Source organism: Melospiza melodia, chromosome 1 (genome assembly GCF_035770615.1).
Source record: "Melospiza melodia melodia isolate bMelMel2 chromosome 1, bMelMel2.pri, whole genome shotgun sequence".
In the NCBI taxonomy this organism is placed as follows: Eukaryota; Metazoa; Chordata; class Aves; order Passeriformes; family Passerellidae; genus Melospiza; species Melospiza melodia.
The window spans coordinates 28,368,964-28,394,424 of NC_086194.1; the positions used below are offsets into that span (position 1 = coordinate 28,368,964).

At 41.7% G+C, this 25,461-nt stretch overlaps 1 protein-coding gene across 3 annotated transcripts in view; it reads left to right on the forward strand.

The window, feature by feature from the left end:
• The window catches only part of SCIN (scinderin), a 61,141-nt gene that overhangs the window by 8,227 nt on the left and 27,453 nt on the right, over positions 1–25,461 (forward strand). For 2 of the 3 annotated variants that reach the window (XM_063152218.1, XM_063152211.1), the window contains 3 exons: positions 8,744–8,898; positions 10,415–10,576; positions 22,802–22,951. In XM_063152218.1, the coding sequence (XP_063008288.1) occupies positions 8,744–8,898; positions 10,415–10,576; positions 22,802–22,951 (467 nt within the window). Of the gene's footprint in view, positions 1–4,881; positions 5,108–8,743; positions 8,899–10,414; positions 10,577–22,801; positions 22,952–25,461 lie in introns of those variants that run through there. The other variant, XM_063152200.1, reaches the window with a different exon arrangement.

A 25,461-nucleotide genomic window follows, 5' to 3' on the forward strand; every position in this document is an offset into this window, starting at 1 on the left:
GTTAAACATTTATGCTGTTCATTGAATATTTCAAGGGAAGAACATTAGAAAAATTCAGGGAGCTGTAACATACTTTATAATAACACTTCACTTCTCACTATCCCTGTGACAAAAATGTTTGCCTAGATTCTCTGACTGAAGCCAACACTCAGATCGCTTTCCCTACATGCCCCACTTAGTCCCACTGCTGGAGGATGGATTTGGAGAGTCAGAGCTGCTCAGCTGCTGGGCACGTGGTGTCCTTGCCTGCTCAGGTGAGAGGTGGGTGCCACTGAAGAGCCCCTCATGGCCTGCCCCTGACAGGCCACTTCTTTAGCGACAGCTCTCACTAAGCAGGTAGGAGCCAAGTGGGGCACACAGTGTAGCTGTGATCCTGCCCTCTGCATGCCTCAAACACCTGCCTCAAAGCTACACACTAAGGCCCTTTATTTGCTCTGGACTTGAAGGATTAAAACTAGATTCCTGTCTTGAAGGTAAAGGACTTCATTTCTCTGTGCCAGGTGTTTCATACCTCTCATCTGGCAGCCTCATAACTCAAACCCTGCCAATAAGGAGGAAAGTTAGGTTGCAGTCTTTCTTCACATGTTCTCTCCAGCTGAAGCTGAGTTACCACACAGGATGGAAGGATGATGAGAGAATGGAGAGAATTAGCAAGTGGTAACATAATTCTACAGCTTGTTTTGATAACATTGCTTTTAAAGGTGTACAAACAAATTCCTCTTCAGCTCTTACATTATCAGTAATCATTATTTTTTACATGAATATTGTAATAAAAAATTAGCTCAGATTTTTGAACTGACTTACTGTATTTAGGGTAAATCTGAAAGAATTATTGATTTGTAATTCAGCAACAGAACAGATGAGAAGAGAGGTTGACTTCTGTGACTGTTTGGACAAGAGTGTGCTTTTGACACATACTCCACGTTCAGCAAACTTTGTTATGTGAAACTAGAGGCAAAACCAAACATCTGTAATCCCCTTGTTTAGGTAGGGTTATAGAGGTCAGGAGGTGAAGAAGAAATAAGTTTTGTTGAAGGAAACACATGAGACATTTCAAAATAATCTCTCCGCTTTCATTCATTTGCATTCCATTGTTAGCTCCTGGAACTGTAAGTCAGGCTTTGTAGGACTTAAACCTTTGTATTTGTGTAAACTGAAAGTTATTTCTGCTGGGAAAGATGCTGGGGCTTTACTTCTGGGAACCCTTTTAGGTTCCTTGTGTTTGTCACCTGGAAACACCATCTTGGGTTTTTTTGTACCTTTCCCCTTACTGGGGCAAAAACCAGAACCCAGGACATTGCATTCTGGTATTCTGGTGTCTGCACACATGCTCTGCATATAGGCAGTATGTAACAACAGTACTTGGAGAGGAAAAGATCCCTTATTCAGTATAACAAAATACTTTGGAAATAAGTGAGCAAAATTAAATGGCAAAGTTTTTCATAAATCCTTGAATTCTCTGAGTCAAAGCTACATCCGACCTTCCCCCAAAGAAATGGTGTGACACAAAATTATTTCTCTTTGCTACTACAAAGCTAAAACAATGCTAGGCCTTTGCCATCCTTCTCAGAAAGCCAAAGTTTATCAGAAAGATACAATCTTTAGTAAATTAGAAGAAAGTTCTTTGAAATCTTAAGGTAGTCTAAAATTCCATTATAGTGCAATTTCCTAATGAGTGTAGTAATTACTGATTGACCAAGGACTTCTGACTCACAAAAAACAATTTTATTTTTAGTCCTCTCCACTTCAATTACTATGTCAAAGGACATGTAAAAGCACATAAAAAGTAATTATGAATATTCTTTCTGAATGTGCAACTTTTAAGATACTCCAAAATTTCACTAAAATTTCACTAAAATTTCACTAAAATTTCACTAAAATTTCACTAAAATTTTGATTAACCATGCTAGAAAGTTCTTGATTATTTAAAAAATTATGAAAATCTGTCGTGTTAACAATGTTAGTCCTTACTTTTGCTACCAAAAAAGGATGAATCACAACAGGAGACAGTGCAACTTTCATTAGAAGTGAGATTGCAAAAGCAAGATTTGCAAACAGTCAAAAATTAACACCGAAGAGTACAAACAAGTATCCTGGCACTTAGGATACAAACTTCGATCCAAGTTTTTCTTTGCCAGCACTGAGTAAGTGATCACGTAATCCTAGTAAGACTAACTCAGGCATGAGAAAACTCTGCTGTCACTACTAACATCCTTTCTGTCTGAATTGTGCCACAGACACTGAGACAAAGCAATTAAGCTGTTCTTGTGTCTTTAACCTTTGTCCACTGGTGTGTGATACTGGGAATGGTCAATGCTAAACAAACAGCGTGCATCTCATGCCAGCAAGAGGCATTTGCTCAGAGCAGTATTTAGTCTGTAGATTTAAAATTTAAAGCTGTAATAAGGAGATATAAATTTAACCAACCTATTCTGTACAATCTGTGCATGAACAACTTTATCTTGGCAAGACAAGTAGAACAGCAGAACAAGGAGACCTCAACTTTTGTAACACTGGGCTGGTTTGAGCTCCTGTGTTGGCAAAACAGCACAACTGCAAAGCGAGTTCACCTGGACAACTTCAGAAGAAACAGTAACCCCATACAATTATAGAGTATGTGGTAAATTCTACCTTTGCTGACTGAAGCAAACTAATGCACAACAATGCAAAAAGGCATGCAATTAAAAAAACTGCTTAGTTTTTGAGTAAAAGTGAACAGAAGAACAATTGGCATAAATGTGAGTCCAAATTTGAGAATTCACTTTTGAATATTGCAGAACATTTCTGATACCATATTGAAACTAGAACTGCTGGAATTTTTTGGCCACTCTTCCTTATCATGTGTTCACTTCTTCACATGATGAACACCTTGAGAAAGGTATTTCATTTGGGAATTACAGTGTTATCAAGCAGGCTTGCTGCAGCCCTGGCAGAATGAGGGATAAAATGCTTGGCTGTGAACTTGTGAAGGTGAGCTGCACCATGTTCAGCTGGACCTTAGACAAAACAGAGCACACAGAGTTTACCCTTTTAAACAGTGGGGATAAAGCTGGGGATGCCTGTGCACCTCTGTCTGGCAAGCTGATGACAGGGTGCCCACCAAAATGGGAGATGACAGTGGGTACACACAATGCAAGGTCCTCTGTTGCCTCAAGACAGTATAAAGAGAAGATGGGAAGATAGTTACACAAATTTCTTAGTTGTGGTGTTCTTTTTTTTTAACTCCTTTTTTTTTTCCCCAACAAAGATGCTCTCCAGCTGCTTTGTTGCATTTAGCAGTGCCTGTCCTGCTTGCTGAGGGAGCCCTGATCTGCTTGTGGGTGGATACTTGCACTCTTCTTGTATTAACTTGATAAAGCAACCCAGTGGGGGAATTAAGAGCTTCAAAACTCATCCAGGTGGATAAGATGATGAAGCTAAACAAACCGCTTTCTGAAATGTATCTTTTGATGAACTGACAGCTTGTGTTGTATCTGCTTATATTGTACCCAGGCTGATCTGCCTGTCAATAGTAGATGGAAAACAGAGATTTGCTATAGGATTTGCTATAATTTTTATATTGCAATGAAAACTGCAGTTGCCATGTTGATGTACTAAAGGTTTATAAGGGAGACAGACAAGCAGGAAGTGGATTTAAAACCTTTTGGGCGGTGCACAGTTTTGGAAAAACACCAGTAGAATTCTTTTAATTTTCTGAGAAAGGGAAATTGAAATAAATTCTGGGCTTCATCTGGAATCCCAGATGAAAGATTCCCCCCCCCGGCCCCTGAAAGATTCCTATCAGTATTGAACAAAAGAAATGAGATTAGTGGGTGAATGAGAGCTGTGCTCTGCCATTCCAGCCGGGGATGGAAAAGCACTCTGCCGCAAGTGCGAGCTATAGAAACTCTTTGTGCTCTGGCATGAGCAGCTCATACAAGGCAGATATGATAATTATAGAAACAAATAGCACAATGCTACAACATCCGTAGACACTGTATTAGCCCACTTGTACTTTTCTTTCCTGTCTTTTTTGGGTTTTCTCCTATTATTTTAGAATAGAGAAACGTTTGCAGTGAGGGTAGCTGCATTCCTGCTACGGCGTTGAGCACAGACGCGAAAATGATTTCGGGTGTGTTTGTTTTACAGGCGTGTTAAAAACGAGTAACTACAGGACAGCTGGAAGGGCTGGGACAGGCACATCCCCCCAAACTCGCCCAGGCCCTGGGTGCCTCTGGAAGGGCTGGGACAGGCGCATCCCCTCGCTGCTGGAAGGGCTGGGACAGGCACATCCCCCCGCACGCTGGAAGGGCTGGGACAGGCACATCCCCCCGCACCCTGGAAGGGCTGGGTCAGGCGCAGCCCCCCGCACCCTGGAAGGGCTGGGACAGGCGCATCTCTCCGCACCCGCCCAGGGCCGGCTCCGGGTGCCGCTGGAAGGGCTGGGACAGGCGCAGCCCCCCGCACCCTGGAAGGGCTGGGACAGGCGCATCCCCTCGCTGCTGGAAGGGCTGGGACAGGCACATCCCCCTCGCTGCTGGAAGGGCTGGGTCAGGCGCAGCCCCCCGCACCCTGGAAGGGCTGGGTCAGGCGCATCCCCCCGCACGCTGGAAGGGCTGGGACAGGCACAGCCCCCCGCACCCTGGAAGGGCTGGGTCAGGCGCAGCCCCCCGCACCCTGGAAGGGCTGGGTCAGGCACATCCCCCCGCACCCTGGAAGGGCTGGGACAGGCGCATCCCCCCGCACCCTGGAAGGGCTGGGACAGGCGCATCCCCCCGCACCCTGGAAGGGCTGGGTCAGGCGCAGCCCCCCGCACGCTGGAAGGGCTGGGACAGGCGCAGCCCCGCACCCGCCCCGCCCCGGCCCCGCCCGCCGCCCGGCACTATAAACGGGCGGCGCGGAACCTGCGCGGCTTTTCTGCTTCCAGCCATGGCTCCGGACAGGTTCCCTGCGGCGTTCGCCGATGCCGGGCAGCAGAGCGGGCTGCAGGTGTGGCGCGTCGAGCGGCTGGAGCTGGTGCCGGTGCCCCCGAGCCGCCACGGCGACTTCTTCGTTGGGGACGCGTACCTGGTGCTGCGCACGGAGCGCCGCGGGGACAACGTGGCCTACCGCCTGCACTTCTGGCTCGGTAGGAGCGGGACAGCCCGCGGGGCCCGGCCGGCCGCCGAGGGGCTCCAGGGCAGCCGGGACAGGGCTTTCCCCGCCCTGCTCAGTGAGGCTGCGGTGCGAGGCGTCCCCGAGGGGCACTCGAGGTGGAGGCAGAAGTGGGGCTGCCACCAAGGATGGCGGTGGTGCCGAGCGTCAGCGCCTCCGAGGCTGAGGGACTGAGGGGTGGAATAGTGGCGTGTGGCAAAAAGGTGAAAGCGTGCTCACTTTGAGATGGTAGTTTGGGAAAGTACTGAAGTGTGAAAGGCAAATCTTGGCTGCACCCGACAGAGGTTCTGGAGTGAAATCCTGCCTTCACTCACATGAGTAGTTTTCCTGCCTTTATTTCCATTTGGATAAAAAGTCCTCTTGTCCTCAACACCCTGTGGTGTTGTTGCCCTGGTTAGCGTCTGGGTGTGCCTTTTCCAGATCGATTAACTTTGCTTTCCGATGGTACAGAGATCAAGTGCAAAGACACCAGGTTTCCTTTAAAACCTCGATAATATCAGTCCGACAGCCTATTGGGATTGGAACCGGTCTTTTGCCCTCCAGCTTGACTAGCCCACTTTACATCAAAGTTCTGTTTTACGTGACTTCCCCATCTCCTGGAAGTTTCATGTGACTTCTCCATCTGGTGACAGTCATCCTGCCACAGTGATTGCTGTTTAGCTGCCTGAAACTTACTACGTTTTTCTTGTTTCACCAACAAGTTTGTGTTTGTAGGCAATAATTTCAATGAATGCACATAAAGATAGGTGTATTAACATTAATGTGCTTGAGTTGCTGCAGTTCTCATTTTGTATGCATTGAAAAATAATTGCAGATAAAGCTTGGATTGTTTCTGCATAAATGTTTGAGCACTGAATTTTGCATGTCTTTGGAGTTTTCCAGCTGGCAAGCATGTTAGTGTCTGTGTCTGGTAAGAGTATAATCATAGATGGCAGTGTGAATGAATCTCTGGCAGAGACTTTTCTGTCAGCAGTGCTGCTAATTAGTAGCAGGGTTTGGTTTTGTGGGTCTTTGTAAATGAAGCTGGAATTACTCATGTTTTAGTGAAGGTCTAGTAGACACATCACAGGGAGTGATGTAAGGGCTGTTTGCAGGTCTTGGGAAGAGAAGGTGACTGACATTTGCAGCAATTAAAACCTCATTGCTGGTGGCTGAAGAGCTTTAGTTGTACACATTGATGCGCATGTTGTGCTGATGTGGTGCTACCTAGATAGTCTAAATGGCTTCAGGTGATCTGGGCACCCACTGTTGTTGTGCAGCTGGCAAGGTGGCAGCAGGGAGGCTCAGAGCTGGCAAATCCCTTCCTGCTCACCAGGTGCTTCAGCAGTGGGGTGGAATAATCTCAAACACTGCTGCACATTAATGACAACAGGAGACCAGGACTTCAGATAAGGTGTATTGAGAGGGCCAGTCACACTCAGGGCAAAAACTGTAGAATCAGGTTGGTATTTTTAACTCATTCACACTGCTGATATGAACACCAAATTTTTCCCTTGTAAGCAAAGACTGTATCATCTGTGGGGAGGAAGATCACAATAGGGGCTTTCTGAAGACTTCCCAAAAGTGTCTCTGGACAGCTGCAGCAGTCACTATCACTCTTTAGGATGTAAAAACAGAATTCTTGTGATGAGGGAAACACTGCAGACTTTGGTCTTAGGTACTGACAAGGGCCTTGTCATTTGGTGATGCAGTCCTACTCCTGCTTGTCACCTGTGGTATGTTACTGTGGCAGCCAGTGGCTGTGAGTGTGCACAGTTTCTGACCTGCAAAAAAGACCCCCAACATCAAATTTTCCTATTACACAGTGATAAAGCTCCTCCTCATTCCTTGCTTAGGCACACCTAAGGGGTTAAAAGAAGGTCTGGACCATAGGACTGTGACTTCAGTGTGCCGACAGTCTTCAGCTGTGACTGGCATCAGTGACCCCACAGTTGTTCTGCCACGCTGAAGCTTGCTATGGAAAAGCCACTGTTTGACCAAGTATCTCACAGGCAGGCACTGAGATGCTGTTGAGGTTGGATAATTTCGGAGCCAGCTAACCTGGGTGTATCAACATTGTTGGCATGGCCAAGCAATCGATGTGGATCTGTTTTGCTGCAGGTTTATCCACTCTTAACATTGCTCAGACATCCTGACTCAGTTGTCTCTACTGGCACTTGAGGGATGCCTTAGTAGCTGTACTAATCCTGAGGGAGCTGTCTGGACTTGAAACCATCCTTAATGGAAACAGTATGCACTGTGCCAGTATGAAAATACTTGTGCAAGTGAGATTGGCTATGCCCCACTTTGTATCTTTAATAAAATCATGCATGGTGTTTTTTAACGATTTTGTAATCCTTGTTCCCAGAGATGAAGTCATAAAGTCCGTCCATGTGACCCAGGATCTCTTTGGTAAAAAATTGTTCCCTTTTCTTTTTATGCTTGGGCTTATTTATAGCTGTTTGTGCCTTAAATCTGGTTTTCCTACTCAGGCATAAGCCTGAGTAACTTATGCTTGGATTGATGCTCACTTGATTTTTTATTTTAATTGGATTTTGCTGAGTATTTTATTGCATAACAGCTGTGAGACCAAGTCTGATAGTAGTTCTTATCTCTGACTCTGTTCAAAAACATTTTTCTTTAACCCTGAACCCTGTTATGTAATTGCAGGTAATAATTTAGAAAAATTTAGTCTTAATGGATGTGATTACCCCTATTTAGAAAAAGAACAAAAAACACCCCTAAAACCTCCAAAACTTTTACCACCAACTTTAAGGTGGCACCCAGTTCTGAGAAAGCATTAGGGAGCATAGCAAGTTCTATCGTGGAGTGACTGGGAAACAAATGGAAGGCCTCACCTTTCCTTTTTCTTCTGTAGTTACTCAGAAGCCTGTTTTTTTAGACTTGATTCTATTTGTGCTTTTCTTGAAACAATTAAAACTGCTGAAAATGTTAATCCAAAATGTATGGGCACACATAAAAATCATTGGTTTAATATACAGCTTGTTTTCAGCAAGTACAGGCACACCAGGTCAAGAGGCTGTTCTGCCACAGTCTTGGGAATAGGCTGCTCTCTGTAAGGTACAAAACAAAGTGTGACCTCATGAAGCAAATATCTGAGCCCCAAAGCTGCTTTTCTTTCTCCCAGCTGTACCAGGCAAATATCTTGCTTGCATTGTAGTGTCAAGAGAACTGCTTTTGAATTATTTCGGGTTTATGGTTTGTTGAGTTGCTCTTAGAATAAATATATGTTTTACCATCCAGACAGTCCTTTCACATGACCTTTCTTTCTTTGAACTTCAGCTAAAAGTCCAAAAATCATTACAGCTGATGCTTGCCATGCTAAGCTCAATTAAATTATTCTTTTGTTTGAAGATTGTAAGAGAAGGTGAACGTCACTATTTTTCACTATTTTTTTCCCTTATGAATGCAGTTCTGCAAGTAGTCAAGAAATGGTCTGGAAGATCATGTTACTTGGTGGTGAGCAAGGTTGTGATTCAGTGCTTTGTTTCCACATAAACATGGGTTGTACAGCCTGCTGAAGGCAGTGTCCAGTTGTTGCAGAAATAATCTCTCCAACAGAATTCAAAATTATATTAATGTTTTGTTGGCATATTTCCCCTTATTTCAGGGAAAGAATGCACCCAGGATGAAAGCACAGCTGCAGCTATCTTTGCTGTTCAAATGGATGACTATCTGGGAGGAAAGCCTGTGCAGAGTAGAGAAATTCAAGGATATGAATCTACTGAGTTTGTGGGTTACTTCAAAGGAGGAATTAAATACAAGGTAAAGAGTCTGTGAAAATATATTCTGAAATTATATGTAACATTTTCCCTACATAAAAAAAAATGTTTTTCTTTGTAAATGGAGATTTTAAAAATAGTTTATTATTTATTAAAAATAGCTTTGTGGATTAGATCTCAACCACCCATCTTAAACTGCAGGAGTCCAGTGTTTATACAGAAAGCAGCAGCTTGTTTGTCAGTGCCTCTTCTGATATATGAAAACCTTTCCCAATTTTTTTTCCCCAAAATAAAGCTGTCCTAAAATTTCATACTTATGTGTCTAAGAGAGTTCACAGTAGGGACTCTGTGTCTGGGTGGTGTTAAATCTCACAGAAATAATTTGTCTTGCAGGCCAACTATTTCTGTTCAAATGCAGAACCCAGTTTGCTCAAGAGGTTAGAAATATTAATAGGATGGAAAAGACCAGAACTTCATTTGAATCTAAAAATGATGCTTTTGCAGTGCTACTGCAGTTTTTTTCTGAAGTAGATAAAACAATCTCCCAATTTTTAAAAAAAAAATTTAGTTATTGGAAAGGTGTAGTATCAGTGTCCTTGTGTCACTTCCAGAAGCTGAATAGCTGAAAAGTAACTTTTTTTTATTTTTTTGCATCAACATCTGTGGGTTTTTTTAAAGAATAAAGTAATATATCTCCTGAGAATATCTCCACAGTAGCAGCTCTGGGAGCCATGGCTCATTCAGCCTTTTCCCCCCATTATGAAGGTTTGTAACTTCTCTCTGTCTACACAATCAAGCTTTTAACTCTGTATAAGTAAGGTTGGCAGTGATGCACTCTAACTTTTACATTTTAATTTTTTTTTTTTTTTTTTGTAATTTCAAGAGCCACTCTCTGTTCCAGCACAAGGTGTGGGTCTCCCAGAGGAGTGGAGAATGTTGCCTCACAGAGGCAGACATCCAAGCCAGTTTACAGGATTATGGTTATGTTTACACTCACTGATTGTGAATCAACAGTTTGCTCTCACTTCCCTAGTTTGGTACTCCTTGCCAGGTTGACTCTTAAGCTGCAAATATTCCTTTCATAAAATTGCAAGCTGCTGTGGAATTATCCATCCTTCTACATGTAACCAGGGACTAAAACCACCTGGACCTCTGAGATTCAAGTTTGAAAAACTTCAAAAGGAGCTGCATATATTATCTTCTTTTCCTCAGTCCTTGACTTTTTTCCTAACAATGGGGTGTTCAGTATTATCTCATCCTCTGAAGGAGGCTGGAGAGTGCTGTAAATTCTGTGCTTTCACTTTTGCAATTTATCTGAAAACCCTTTGAAGGAGGGTGATATCTGCTTCCTTGGCTAAAGGTTCACACCTGAGAGTTCAGCAGCAGTGCTGTCTGTCTGGTCTGTGGCCAGCACTCTTAGACAGGACATTGCTTTGGCTTGCCTCTCACTACATAAGCTATTTTTTTCCCTCTGCTAGCTCCTCAACTGTAGCAAAAAAAAGTAACTTTGCAGAAATGAAGCTGAAATAAAGCTGACTGCTTTGTTTTGTTTCATTCAGGCAGGTGGTGTTGCCTCTGGATTTAATCATGTTGTTACTAATGATCTGAGTGCCCAGAGGCTGCTGCATATCAAGGGCAGGAGAGTTGTAAGAGCCACAGAAGTCCCCCTGGCTTGGACCAGCTTCAACAAAGGAGATTGTTTCATCATTGACCTGGGAAATGTAAGTATTTTGTAGAGCAAAACACTGAAAGGCAAGAGCTGTATCCCTTCCAAGGTCTGAGTCATCCCCTAAAATGCAAAACTGACTTTGGTCACTCATGTGAACCAGCAGAAAGAATCTGCTTTAGAAAATTGGTTTTAGTGTCACACCACTTGAAAGGTTTCAAGCGGCCCTAAATGTTTCCTGAAGTGTGCACAGATTATCTGTCAACAAACAGTTCTCTTTCCCAGAGAGGAAAGGCACTGGGGTTTTTCAGTACTGGTGTTTGAGCAGCTTGAACAGTTCACTGTAAGTCCAGCCTGACTTTGGCACTCCCTACCAGATGAATGGGATCAGTGCTAGTTCAGAGCAGAGCACAGATTCAACCATTCTCTTAAGAGCATTTTTTCATAGTCATCAAACTTTGATAGTGACAGTAGACCCCAGAGGAATGGCTGCAAAAGTGATTGAATATTTCAAGAGATCACTTGAGAAGCAATCCTGTGCTTCAAGGCTTTCTGTTGAAAACAAGTAGAGACAGCACAGAAGAATATCAAAACATAAGAGAAGATAATTCTGCTTGCTTCAAATGGCTTAAAGTGTAGTGCTGTCACCTCAGAATACATGAGACTTTCTGATTCTAAGAGTAGCAGCTGGGATGTAGTCCCACACTAACTGGGTGCTAGTTACCAATTTGAAATTATACTCACATGTATAAAATGGAAAGCATGTGAAAGGAAATAGTTTATCTGCAGTTGATTTTATCTGTAGTGTTTCACAAGGAAATGGTCAGCTGCATCAAGATCTCAAGAGTTGCCCTGACCTGTTGAAAAATGGACTCTTCTGAATTCATGGTGTGCATTTTCTCTGAAATAAGAAAATTGATGGTTCCTTTTTTTTCTGAAAGTGTCCCCTAGTGTGACAGTTGAAGATAATCAATGTAGCTACTTGATACCAATATATCTTTGACTTTTATTATGCTTCTCAGCCTTCAGATGGTAATCAGTATCCAAAGCAATCTCTCAATGTCACTTTGCTTAGAAGACCCAAATCATCTGTTCCCTTTGAGAGTTAACCCATGGGAGATGGAAGGTTTGGAACTAAACATTGCTAGATAATGCTGCTTTTGCAGTAAGGCTGTAATTGGGCTTGAGTTTTCTGGAGTCAGCCTTCCATGGACATGGTGTAGAACTGGGTGTACTCCACGAATTCAACTTGTTCTGACCCTATTGTGCTGCAGTTACCCAGATGACCTTGAGTAATTAGTCAGGCCACATGAAATGCATTATGGATGTGTTTCAATGTTACATATTTAGCTTGGGGTCCATCCCTTTTGGTGAGAGGAGAGAGCTTTCACTAAGCAATTTAAATGTAATATAGAGTTAGAGTCTTAACCTGATACTGAATGTACATTGGGAGCCTTTTACTTTTTTACAGTGTAACATCACTGGTTTCTGATTCACTGTTTGACAAGACAGAGGTCAAGTACAATACAACACTGCAAGAAGAAAGATTAGATGTGAACAATATCTAGATCCCCTTTTTTTTTTTCCATTCAATGGGAAATGTTAGTCAAATCACATGTCTAATACAGTTCTTGGTCTTTTCATGTCAGTTGTGAAAGAGAGATGGGTTTTTCTGAGTGTACTGACAAGTTAAGGAAAAGAGTGTTTTTGCATCAAGATATTCATAGTCACATGTTATTACATAGTTATTGCATAAACCAGACTATGCTTGTGGGAGATGAAAACAGCTGACATAGTTCAGGATGATGATATACAAGTCTAGTGAAGTACCTCTAAATAAAGTAGTATGGTAGAAAATACAATGTCACAGGATAAACTTTGCTCAAGTTTTATAAGAACTATATTTCAAGCTGAAATAATTGTACTTCAGGTCGACATTTTCCATGACTAAAGGCCCATTGTAAATGAGGGAGGCCTTATGAGTCCTTACAGGAGCTCTTAATTGAATTTAAGGTTCCTGTGAAAAAACAAAAGTATTTTCACCAAAGTAGATTCTATTAATTAACAATTGAAACAATCTTAAGTAGGGTTGCTTCTGAGTTTTGGTATTTGTTGCAGACCACTTGCAGACTCATTGTCTAATGGGCAGTAATTGCATAAAATAATGAAATATTAATATGAAATTATTGTAGTGTGTCAAATGAGATAAATTTCCAAGATTTACTTTCCCCAGTCTCTTAGCTAACCAGAAGGATGGTCTCCATGGAGCTGAAAAATTGCTTGTGCTGTCCATTTCCTGTTATATTTTATCAAGCTGCTTATCTAATATAATAAAAAATTATTTCAGTTTTCCCGTTAATTCTCAATTACTGCAGTATTTTAAACTGATGATTTGAACAGACAAGGGAAAGTTAGGGAAGATCATAATGAATAGGAATAAAATCATTATTTACCACTAGGATTTTCTTTACAGTGATAATGCTTTAAAGCAAAAAGTGTGTGGGGGCATTTCAAGTTAGGTTCACATATTTACAGTTCAAGTTCTGATGTTTATCTTATACCTAGATCATAGAATAGTTTTGGTTGGAAGGGACCTTTAAAGGTCATCTAGATCAATTCCCCCTGCAATGAGAAGGGACATCTTCAACAAGCTGAGGTTGCTCTGAGCCCTGTTCAGCTTGACCTTGAATGAAGGTTATCCTATCTTGATCCAGCCTTCTAAGTTGTTGGAGTCAAACCTTGGCTGGAAATAAGATCAAAAAATAGTATTCTAACTGCCTGCCTCCTGACAGTCCCTCTCTCTCTTAAAAGTGGTTGGGATCCCCTGGGGCCACATCCCATGTGCACAACCCACAGAGAGCCTTGGCTGATCTGTTACTAAATCACATTTACAGTGCTTCAAATACCCTGCCCAGGTCTCATCTTGCCTCCTTAGAACTCTCTTGGCTGGCAGAGAAAATAGCTGCAGAAGGCAGAGAAAGCACTGTCTGTGCTATGAGGGGAATTGTCATCTGTGGGAAATGCATGAAGACCTTTCAGTCAAGCAGGCTTCTGTAACACATGAACTGTGACTGTGCTGATCTTCCTTAGAGGGAGGGACCCAGGAGAGTGCTGGGATGCCAGACTCTGATTTAAGTTGGGGTGCTTTTTCTACATGGGATTTCCATGGCATCTCTTTGGTGACCCTGGGACTCTCTGTAAGGGAGCCTTTGGGAAGGCAAGACAAGTGCAGGGCGGTTGCTGAGAGGGCCTGGAGTGGAGCACACCTTCCTTGGTCAGGTGCTGCTTAGAGCATCTTGTCCAGGTGTAGCTCTGCTCAAGGCCTCCCAGGAGCTGCTCTTTTCTGCCACACAATCACAGAATATGCTAGGTTGGAAGGGACCTGCAAGGATCATAAAGTCAAACTCTTATTCCCTCACAGGCCCCAAGAGTCAAACTGTGTGTCTGGGAGCATTGTCCAAATTCCTCTTGAGCTCTGTCAGGCTTGGTGCTGCCACCATGTCCCTGAGGAGCCCATTCCAGCATCCACCCACCATCTGGATGAAGAACCTTTTTCTAATATCTGACCTAAACTCCTCTGATACAGCTTCAGGCCACTCCCTCAGGTCCTGTCCCTGGACACCAAACAGAGATCCCCTCAGGAGGAAGTTGTAACTGCAGTGAGGTCTTCCCTCAGTGTCCTCCAGGCTGAACTGACCAAGTGACCTCAGCTGATCCTCATACAGCTTCCCCTCAAGGCCCTTCCAATCCTGCCCAGGACTATTGCTGATATCCCACCTGAGAGGCACCAGGGTGGGTTTGACAGTTCTTGGTGGCCTTGGACTGCCTGGCCTTGCTCTGTGCTGCCCTTTACCTCCAGGTGCAGCTCTCCCTGCTTCATCCCATCCTCCAGCCACCTCCCCTTAGACACAGTCCTTTTTCTTCCTTCATCATCAGACAATTGTCAAAACAGCAAGGAGCAGGAGGACATGGAAAATGGTCACAGAAGGCAAGGGGAAAGATGAATCACTGTGCCATTTAGTTACTAACACAGATACAGTTTTCAAGGCTATTTTTTAGTATTTATCTAGATGCATATGTAAACATACTGTATATTTGTATATTTCTGATAAGATGTGCTAAAGACTTTCATATCTTCTGTCAGTTTTCCTGGTTTAAAGTGGGAAGGAAGCTTATCAGTATTGTGAAATTAGCCCTGTGTATATTGATGTGTGCTGGTTATTTATGAAAGTGGAGTGTTGAGATGTGTCAATAATTTTGATGGTTATTGAAACATGGAGCAGAAATAATGGGAGTAACAATAAGGCAAAGCAACGTTATTTGATCAGCTGATTTTATTGAATGCTTCCCAACTCAGTATGGGAAGCCCTGCTATATGAAGGCTGTCTGAAGCTGTATCCTTACTGACCAGCAAAAATATTCTTTCTATGTGTATTTGGATAGAGCTCTGTGAAATGTAAGACTTGACTCTCTCTGAGTAATCTCTTGATGGGGAGCAGCAGCAGTGCCATGAGCTAGGTGACTGCAAAGGGCAGGCAGAGAGGTATGCACTGCTCAGCCCTCTCAAAGAAATGAAGAGGCAGTTGTTAAAATAAGGGGATGAAGGGCAGTGTGTGATAACTACCCCTGAGGTTTCAGCTTGGGCCTGATTGCAGCTGGAAATAAAATAAAATAAAAAATAAATAAATAAAAGCTCTCCAGGCAGAACATCATCCTTCTCCCAAAAGAAGAGTGCAGAGGTGATAACTACAGCTCAAGCTAAATGAAGTTTGAAGGTAAATTGTACTCAGTTGTCCATTCTTCCTATTCCTGTAGGTCCTTATCAGTAAACAGCCAAGAGGTTGCTGGTTTGAAATCTAAGAGCCCACAATATTCTTAGAAACAGATTGTGCTATATAGCAATCAGTGTATGCATTTCTCAAGGGCTTTGTGAATCCAAATGAAAATTATGAAGTTAGAACTCAAAAGTATGAGACTAGAGTTTTTATCATAATCTCTCTGTCAGTATGTTCCTAACAGAACACATAATAAGTATGTCAGAAGAAGAAAAGAAGACACTTGAAATACATCAGGCAAAAAGGCTGGCTTTTTATGACATCTGCTTTTCATAACAGCTGTTAATTTGGTGTAGATTAAATTATGTTTACAAAAATAAAAGTAACTTCTGCTTTTTAAAGAGCAAGATAACAGATGCTTGCTTTATGGTTATGACCATGGGGTGTGATTCAGCATCACATTGCAGCCTTAAGCACAGTTGTCTTGGTGGTTTCTGTGATCTTCTTCCCTCACTACTTTTTTTAGGTGGCTTTGCTTCTCTTCTATTGGATAAAGCCGTTCACAACAGGCGTATTAATTGCTTTCATAAGCAAAGTCACTGTTCAGGTATAAACAGGGCTGGAAGAGCAGGTTCTTGCATTTTTCCATTCATCACTGTACATTTTAGTTGCTTTCCCTGGCTTTAACAACTGACTCATGTAGGTTTTCCATTCGCATGTTTCCTCCCACAACTAACCTCCAGTTTCCCCCAGCTGAGAGTTAAACTGTTGCTCATGCTGCAGCAGGGAGCTGCCAAACAAGTAGCTGAGCTTGAAGAACTAAAGTGATTAGGTTCTTTATTAACTTATTAACAGCATTAAAATGTTGTTCTGTCTATAAAATGTGTACCTTGCTAAGCAAGCATCCTAATTTTTCTGTAATTTTGTGAACCAGTTACCGAGCAGTGTAAATGCCAGCATTCTGGAAGTTGCTATAGTCTCAGTCATCAGATGGAGGAAATGCACCCTACTTCAGTTCAAGTATTCAGAGTATGGATTTTTCTTCATATTTTATGGACTATAAAGTTTCCCCTCACCCCACTTGTGCACAGAAAAGGAGCTGAACCGGAGATCATTGTTTAGGCTTCAGGTGGACTGGACACACATGTATCCACAAGGATTCAGTTAAGTTAGTTTTTTCTTCCTGATGTAGTAGGAAATCCAGATGTTGTGCTGCTTGAGCTGCTGTTGTTTAGAATTAAGATTATCCTGGTATTGACCCTTTAATCCACTGTGGTATATAGCAAAAGCTATTCCTAGTGCATGCTAGCAAAACAGGTTTGAGAGGAAAAATGAATGTACCAAGTGCATGACTCTGCTATATCTGACTTATTTTTAGTCTGAAAATTTGTTCCATTTGAGTCAAATGGGACACTCCAAAGACTGGTTACAAAGACACTATTGTAATTTTACTAGTAATTTTAATTTTTTTTTTTAGCTCATGGTGGCCTCAGAGGTGTTCTGGCTGAATGAATTTGGAGTTTGTTTTGGATTATCAAAACTTCACAACTTTCAATGGTTCACTGTATTGCAGTTTCAACAAAGTTAGGTTTTATGGATATGTGAAATGAGAGGAATTTTTTCCTTGCCTGTGTCAAGAATTCAACAGTCAAAAAAGGAAAAAGTATAAAAAGGAATAATTTAAGGAGCAGCCTATATTAATCTGGTTGAATCCAAACATTCTTAATACGTACATATTGTTAGTTCCTTAAAAATCCTGGATGTCAGTAAACTCACAAAAAGCACTGCATTACAGTTATTTTTGTTCAGTTATTTTCCCCACCATGTCGATTTTGTTTTCTTGATTTAGGACTTTTCTGTACTTAAAAAAAGCCAAACCAAAACCATAAAAAGCTCCACACTCTTGCTTTAGGGCTCTCTGTTTTATTTCCAAAACCTTGGTGTTTGAAATACAAATGCCAACGTAATATGCCACTGTTTTACAAATTCTTAGAATTAAAGGCATTAGATGTATTTCTGTTGCTTGCAGGTCATATATTAACTTTTTTCCCCACTTTATTTCTATTTTGTATTGGCATTTCTTCTTTGAACGTATTAAGTTTAATTACAGAACTGGACTTTTAACAAGCTAAAAGGATCTCATGCCTTATCAGAGCAGCTAATGACTGTGGAGAGTCTCAGCTGAGTGCCTGCCCATTATTCTGACAGTCGCATGATAAGATGTGTCCAAAGCTTTGCCAATATTCATGTGTGTTCCATCTGCCTCTAGCACTGCTGGGCTTTTTTTCTGCTTCCTTCAGGAGGTGAGTACTTAGGAGTGCTGGCTCTTTCGGGGACTCCTACATCACAGCTCTTCTCCTCCTGACCCACCCATCCTTACAAGCCTCGTCAGCCTTTCTTCCCATGTGGGCAAAGGTGGACGGGTTTAAGGTGTTTCAGGGCCTCCAAAAAAAAGAATAGAGGCATGCCAGCTTGTGATGCTTTGCTTAAGTTCTTTTCTAATGAAAATTTAAAGTTTATTTCAATATTTTAAGGTTAACGAGACTTTAACATTTCACTGTTATTTTCTACCTAAATGAAAGTTTCACCACAAATTATTTCTAATTAGAGTTTTGAAACCTGTTTAATTTGTTTAGCTTTTTAATATCTATTCAGGTAAGAATGCAAATCAGCAATTACAGTAGAGGCCTGTAAATTAGGATCTTTCAAGAGACATACAGGTTTGAAATGCATGTTTAGGGCATGCTTGACTAGAGAAAAACTTCATGGTTTTTTTAAAAAATCAAAATTACTAGTAAAGTTACAATAGTGTCTTTGTAACCAGTCTTTGGAGTGTCCCATTTGACTCAAATGGAACAAATTTTCAGACTTATTTTTAGTCAGATATAGCAGAGTCATGCACTTGGTACATTCATTTCTCCTGTCAAACCTGTTTTGCTAGCATGCACTAGGAATAGCTTTTGCTATACCACGATGGATTAAGGGGTCAATACCAGGATAATCTTAATTCTAAACAACAGCAGCTCAAGCAGCAAAACATCTGTATTTCCTACAACATCAGGGAGGAAACTAACTTAACTGAATCCTTGTGGATACATGTGTGTCCAGTCCACCTGAAACCTAAACAATGATCTCTGGTTCAGCTCCTTTTCTGTGTACGGGTGGGGGTGAGGGGAAACTTTCCAGTCCATAGAGTATGAAGAACTTTAAGATTCTTGGCTTTTCCTGTCATTGTCTGGCTAAGATCCACAGAAATGACCACAAGAGATCTAGAAAAGAAAGTGTATTTTCATGTCCCTCCAGACTAAGGAGGCTGCTGTTGAATACAGAGGCGGCTATGTGTTGGAATGGAAAAAATTGGTTTTTATGTCACTTCTGAAATAAGTAATTTTTTTGTTTGTTTGTTTTTCCTTCTCTTACTCTGCATGCCATTTGGGACTGGAGCAGGAAGCAGATGTACTTTCACAGTCCCCCTCCATACAGGGAAAAGTGCCAAGGTGCTCTTGCTCAGGGTTCCACACGAGCCATGCACAGTCATCCTGACGCACAGCCTCTGTGTAGAAGCTAAATGTTTTAATGTGCTGTAGAAACCTCATGTGACTTGCACAAGGTCACTCTGCAGGCCAGAAGCTATTTGGAGTAAGAGCAGTGAATTCTGGCACTCTGTGGGTGGGAGACCAAACTGTTTCCCCAAAATGTGCAGTTGAGGGGAAGGCTCATTCTGACCACAGTGTGTGTGGCACAGACCCAGCTTGCCTTCCCAACCTCACTCAGGAGCTCTGGGTGGTCACTGTTGTTCTTTATAACATTTTTCATTATAAGGTTATATTCATTACAATGTTGCTCATTATGTTATATTTTTTCAATATTACTCGCAATATTATATTCATTAAAATGTTAGTTTCATTACAACATTATTCATTATGATGTTTTCTCATCCTCAGCTGTTAATTGTCTCACCATGATAACTTTTGATATCAACATACATTAATAGAGGGTATCTCTCTCAGAATTCTGTTTAAGAGGTTTGAAAAAGTAAATATTACTAGTGCAAACTTCTGAAAATAAACTGGGCTTGGCACAGGAATTAGTGATGAATGAAGCTCTTTTATTTTGAGGGGAGTGAACACTTGAAGTCTGTTTCCATTTTAATGGAAACATCTTTTTGTCAACCTGCCAATGCCAAATAAAGTTAGCAAAACAAACCTAAAAATAGTGAAGGTGTAGTACAGCTAGGAAATTCTGAAAGTAGTGAGTGAGCTGAAGCTTAATACCATATTTTGCCCCTGGCTGAGCATTTTATATGTCTAAAAAATAAATTCATGAATAACTAAATACAACCCAAATGCTGGATGATTTGTTGGATATGGTTAGATTACTAATTGACTGTATTTCAGGTAAATTCAGATCTAAATATTAGCATTCTCAAGAAGTGGCTTTAACTTCTAAAACCCTTCTCCTGGTTTTAAATTGTTGAAAAACTGAATCTGCCTAGAGGTTGAAATGGGTAAGTTATATCAGGAAGGCAGACTTGTAGATATTCAGCCTCTCTGCTGAGAGGCCTCAAAATTAGATACATTGAAAATGAGATTATTTGAGTTCAGAAGAGAAAATTAATTAAATCCAAGCTCCTGAAAGCTTCTAGCACTGAATGCTTAAGATATTTTAGTGATCATAGTAAATACATTCCATATTATGTATTTTGGGACATTTTCATGGCCTGTGGCTGCTCATGTCCTTCTATTTGATTATACAGTACATGAAGTTTAACTTCCAGGCTTTTCATAAAGAATAGTGTCTTTATTCTCTAGTGCTAAAAAGAAGCAGATTATTATTTCTCTAGCTTTTAAAATCAACATTTTTCAAATAACCATGTGAAATGGAGCTTGTGAATCTCCAGATCAAGAATGTTTTCAGACACTGCTTGTTGATTCAAGTGGTGGTTTATGCACTAGAAGAAAACCTGGAACATGGAACATTAAGGAAAATAATGAAGCCTGCAAATTTAAAAATCTGAAATCTATGACTGTAGATTTTTAAAGGTCCTTCTCCTTCCTTAGGTTTATGTGAAGCCTAGAGCCTGTGGACTGTAGGGGAGCTCAGTTTGGTCACTTGCTGGCTGAAGGCGACTAAACTGTGATTGTGGAGTAACTTGGGTGCAGTAGGGCCTTTAGGAGAGGCTAAGAAAAGAAAATGTGAATTTATTGTCCAAGAAGTAAAGATCTTTGTAATTTGCTGTGGCAGTTCAAGTCTCACAATATCCTTTGTGGTCAGTACAGCAAAATTACTCATTTTGTAGATGCAACTACTTGTTTGAGGTTCCATCACCAGCTACCAAAAAACCGAGAGAAGGCCAATGGTACAACTGAAGCTGCACTTCCAACCACTCTGAATGAGCAATCTCCACCAATTGCCACATCAACACTGAGATAAGGCAATAGCTGCCTTGCCTCTTTCTCTGTTTCCTATGTGAAATAAAGAATTCCTGTTTCAAATAAGCTCAATTAGTGGGATGTAGGCCAAGATGAGAATAATGCGAAGGAATCTGTGTTGTGGAAAGTCTCCATGAATTTGGTAGGAAAGGGCTGAAGCAGTGCCTGGCAATAACAAATGTATTAAAAATCTGCTCAGATTGAAATGTTGTTCAGTTCTTTAGAAAATTATTTCTTTAAGTGTGAACAGAGATTTCATTTTCCTGGGGAAATGTAGAAAGTCGGATTTAATATCAGGTCCAGACCTGACACCAGCTAGGTCTCCAGATTCTGGATGCTGTGTAAACTGACAATACTTAAACCAGAACATAGAAGCAGTTTTTTAATTTAAGCTTACAGTCAGGTTGTTAAAGGCAAGCTGAAAACCTCACAGCTTTCATTGCATAACATCTGCAAGTTGAAAGGGACAGAGTTCTGTGAATCTGTGGTGTAATCCTGACAAAGCTTAAATCTTTGTCTTTGAAGAGATGCTTCTGAAGGGGGAAGAGAGGTTGGAAGGGAACAGTGAGATCACTGAGATCTCACTGTGGGCGGGTTTTGTGTCCAAACTGGTGAGAAGTAGCTGTTGGAAGTTACTAGTTCTGTTTGGTATGCAGATGCCATGAATGTCAGCTGTCTTCTAAAAATTTGCATCTGCTAGTACTGAGAAGCTGTGCTTCATCCCTCACTTATCTCAATCCACCCTTTCAGGTACTCTTAAAGACCAACAGTGGTCAGCAGAAACAACTTCACGTTTTTTTTTATGAAGCAAATTTTCATCTGAAATCTTAAATTTTATACAATTGTATATACAACATAAAACTAAGCCCTAGTAATTTATTTAGTGAGGACTCTGATTAAAATTTGCATTGCAAATGAACACAAACCAGGTGAACCTTATTAAAACTGACTGTGTACCTTTATTGCTGTACTATTTGAACTATTTGACAGAATCATGTGAAGAATCAAATTACTTTCTTCCAGGAGAAGGTGGGGAAAGCAACCAGCCAAAATGAGTCATTTCCTTGGACTGGCTCCTTCCAGCCCAGCCTCTAGCCTCCCTGCAGCTTATGTTATGCCTTTCATTAGTAATTTTCATCAAGACCCAAATCTAAATTCTTTATTCTGAAATGCTTCAAGTTTTGGCAACCCCTATTATTCATCGAGAACTTGAAGCATTTCAGAATAAAGAATTTAGGTTTCTGTTTTTAGATTCTGGCTGAATCAGGTGACCTGTCTTAGGCTGGTTCTGGTGTCTCACTTTCCTGAGAGGTGCCCTGGGAACATTCTGCAAAAGGTCAGCAAATAAAATCTGGATTGAAAGATCTAACTGTACTTTAGTAACACATACAATCTGGATCTTCCTTGAGATTTTGAAATGAATTTTTTTTTTTGACACAGGTGAGTACCAGCACTGCTGAAGTACCATAGAAGAGGAACTGACATGTATAAAATTTGTAGTAACAAATTTAGGAGTTCCTGGTTCTTTAATTACCTAAAGCTCTATATGTAATTGGGATAAAACTCCGTCAAACCAAAACTCTGACTATTCTGAGCTCTAGTGATCTCCTAGTTATGTGGAAGCTGAATTATATTGTGTAAATATCTTGCATATTACAGCATCACAGAATGAAATAGGTTGGAAAAGACCTCTGAGATCAGTGTGTACAACCTTTGACTGAACACCACCACAGCACTAAATGCCACATCCTGTCTTTTCTTAAACACCTCCAGGGGTGTGACTCCACCACCTCCCTGGGCAACCCATTCCAATGTTTATTCACACTGTCCATGAAGAAATTTCTTCTAATATCCAACCTAAATCTCTCCTGGTGCACTTCAAGACTATGTCATAGATACTGCAAATATCTACATGATTGAGCAGCTCTCTTCTAGAAAGTGCTTCTGAAAGATGTAGATTCACTGATGTTCTGGTGATTTAGATCCAGTAGGATAATTATTAATGAAATTAATTCCATGATTTTGCTGTGTTGAGTCCTATTGCTAAAGTGTGTGTTCTTTTCATTATTTCAGGAGATCTATCAGTGGTGTGGCTCATCATGCAATAAGTATGAGAGGCTGAAGGCCACACAGGTTGCTGTTGGCATTCGGGACAACGAACGGAATGGAAGGTCCAAATTAATTACTGTGGAAGAAGGGAGTGAGCCAGAGAGCCTCATAGAGGTACTGTAATGTGCAAACTTGTTGCTGACATAGATGTGAATAAAAAGTTCTTGCACCTCAGGAACTAAATCAGATTGGGCTGATGCTAGGAAGACAGATAAACAGCATAGTAGGCCAGTCTGTACCTCTTCCTTCCTTCCTTACCCAGGCAGTATTAAGTTATTTGGGCATTACAGTCTAAGATAATTAATCATCTGAGAATACTTTTGCAAGAATAAATGTTTGCTTTATTGAGTTAGCTGTACAGTGACTGAATTAATACCATGCCTCACACCAGACCACACCGTCAGCTCTGTGTGAGGAAGGAGCATCCATCTGGGACAGCACCAGACAAGGAAAGACACAGAATTACTATGTGTAGAAAGTAAAAGAATGGGGCAAATTGCATATTGATTTGGCTGGGGGCCAAGCACACTCCTTTGCATACTTCAGCTTCTATTTCAAGATCATATGCACCTAGCCTCTAGTAACCCCAGTGAGCCCTTCCTCATCTCTTTAGGAAGTTTAACAATTTACTTAAAATTCCCAGATTTCAGATATCACAACTGAGCTGATCAAAGTAGAGTGGAAGAAAAATTCCCAATTTATAGATTTTTCAGACCTCTAAAAGGTAACAAACACTCATGTGTTGTTACAGGTGGCCTACTAATAAAAACATTGGCGCTTGGCATTTGTGTCCTAAATTAAGCTTCTCCCATTCATTCTCTAAAGAGAGGGAAGAGAGAAGCAGGGTCACAAAGCAGTACTTCAATAAAATGGAATATGTACAGCTAGGATATTGTCTTGTACTCCACATTAAGTTCAGGAAGTAAAGCTAATGGTGCATGCAGGAGTGCAATTATTTTTTGTGGTGCTTTCATTCACTGTGGCCATATGCAGCGTGACTAGTCACTGCCTGAGAGCAAAGCAGCTGCTGAGCCACCAGCCCGTGGCCGTGCTGGCTGTGGGGACCCCTTTGGGTGGGCTGTCCATATCCTTGCAAAGACCTTTTCTCCTGTGGCTGTGTTCAGAAGTAGGGAAGGTGGCACACAGCGTACTGGAGATTTTTGAAGAGGGAAAAAACCCAAGCAAACAATGCTCTGGTTTTTTACTTCCTTGTACAGACTTTCCACACTGGCTCTGATGTGGCGCATATTTTACATGTAAAACTCTTTTGAAAAGAGCACAGATTGACACTTAAAGAGCAACCTCCTACTCTTGAGTTGAATCACAGCATTGGGTTGCATCCTGCTGCAGCTGTGGCCGGGTGGCTCTGGGACCCTGCCCCTGGCCACAGCTGCTGCTGCCAGGCCCATCCTGGGCTTGCCTCTGGAGGCTCTGAATGGAGCTTCTGGTACACTCATGTGTGACTGGGGAGCCCTGATCAGAGCAGCTCCCTTTGCTCCTTGCATGGTGCAGGTGCAGAGAAGTTGGAATTTTGTGCTGCCCCGGTGAGGACACAGGCCAGCTGCAGGCTGCCTCCCTGCCCTCCCCCTCCATAGGCTCTGAGGGGAAGGGATATGCTGCCCTTGCCCCTACATCTCTTTGCCAGGCTTCCATTTGTGTGGCACTGTTGTTTTATAGCAACCTTGACACATGATTAAGAGCAGGAAAACACCAAGGTGGCATTTTGATCCTGTAGTGCACTGTTATTGTATCAGGGCATAAATTCTTTCTTCACTTGCACAGCAGTGTATGAAGAAGTTTCTGCTTTTGTTTTAGGATTCTGAATATGGAGGGCACAGAAATGGGTAGTTCAAGGCAATTAGATTAACTGCTTTTATTGCTGCCCCTGTGATGAGCCCAGTTTGAGTGAGTGTGTCTGCAGTCAGGGTTTATTTTCTATTCTGCATCGTGCTATCCTTGCTTTTGTAAGTGCTGCTTCCATAATGGGGTCTGCAGCTCAGCTGTGGCTGTCCCAATCCGCTCTGAAATGTGCTACTAATAAATCAGGAGGGTAGTTAACCTCACAAACATCTAAAATTTATCAATCCTTGTTTCTGCTCAAACTGTTTCCATTTTCTGGTACTCTTTGTTTGGATTTCTCCTTCCTTCCACAAAATTGTCTCTTAACTTGCTGTTACACTTTCCCAGGCTAACTGCTGTTGAGTTAACATTGTGTTTGTTTCTTCCCTCCACATCAGGAAGGGTGGATTTTCGGCATCTCCAGCTTTCTTAGAAAAAGCTTGATTTACTTTCTAGGGAAAAGAATTACATACTTTAAATATTCGTTTTGTCATTCAGTATGCCACTGAAATCAGAAGATCTCCTAAAATTATCTCCTCTGACAAATGTCAGAATGATTCCCCTTCCTGTGAGCTAGAAATCTGCTTTCATATGGCCAAACTTGCTCATTCAGTGCCAGTGGATGCTTCAGGCAGGGGCTGACATACCCACCATGACTACCAGCAGAAAGAGCCAATTCTGATCTTATTCCTGCTCCATAAGCACAGAGTTGTGACTCCCTACAGAAATGCAAAACTTCTGTGCCTGCACCCCACCTCAGAGGCACGACACAGGCAGGCTGAACT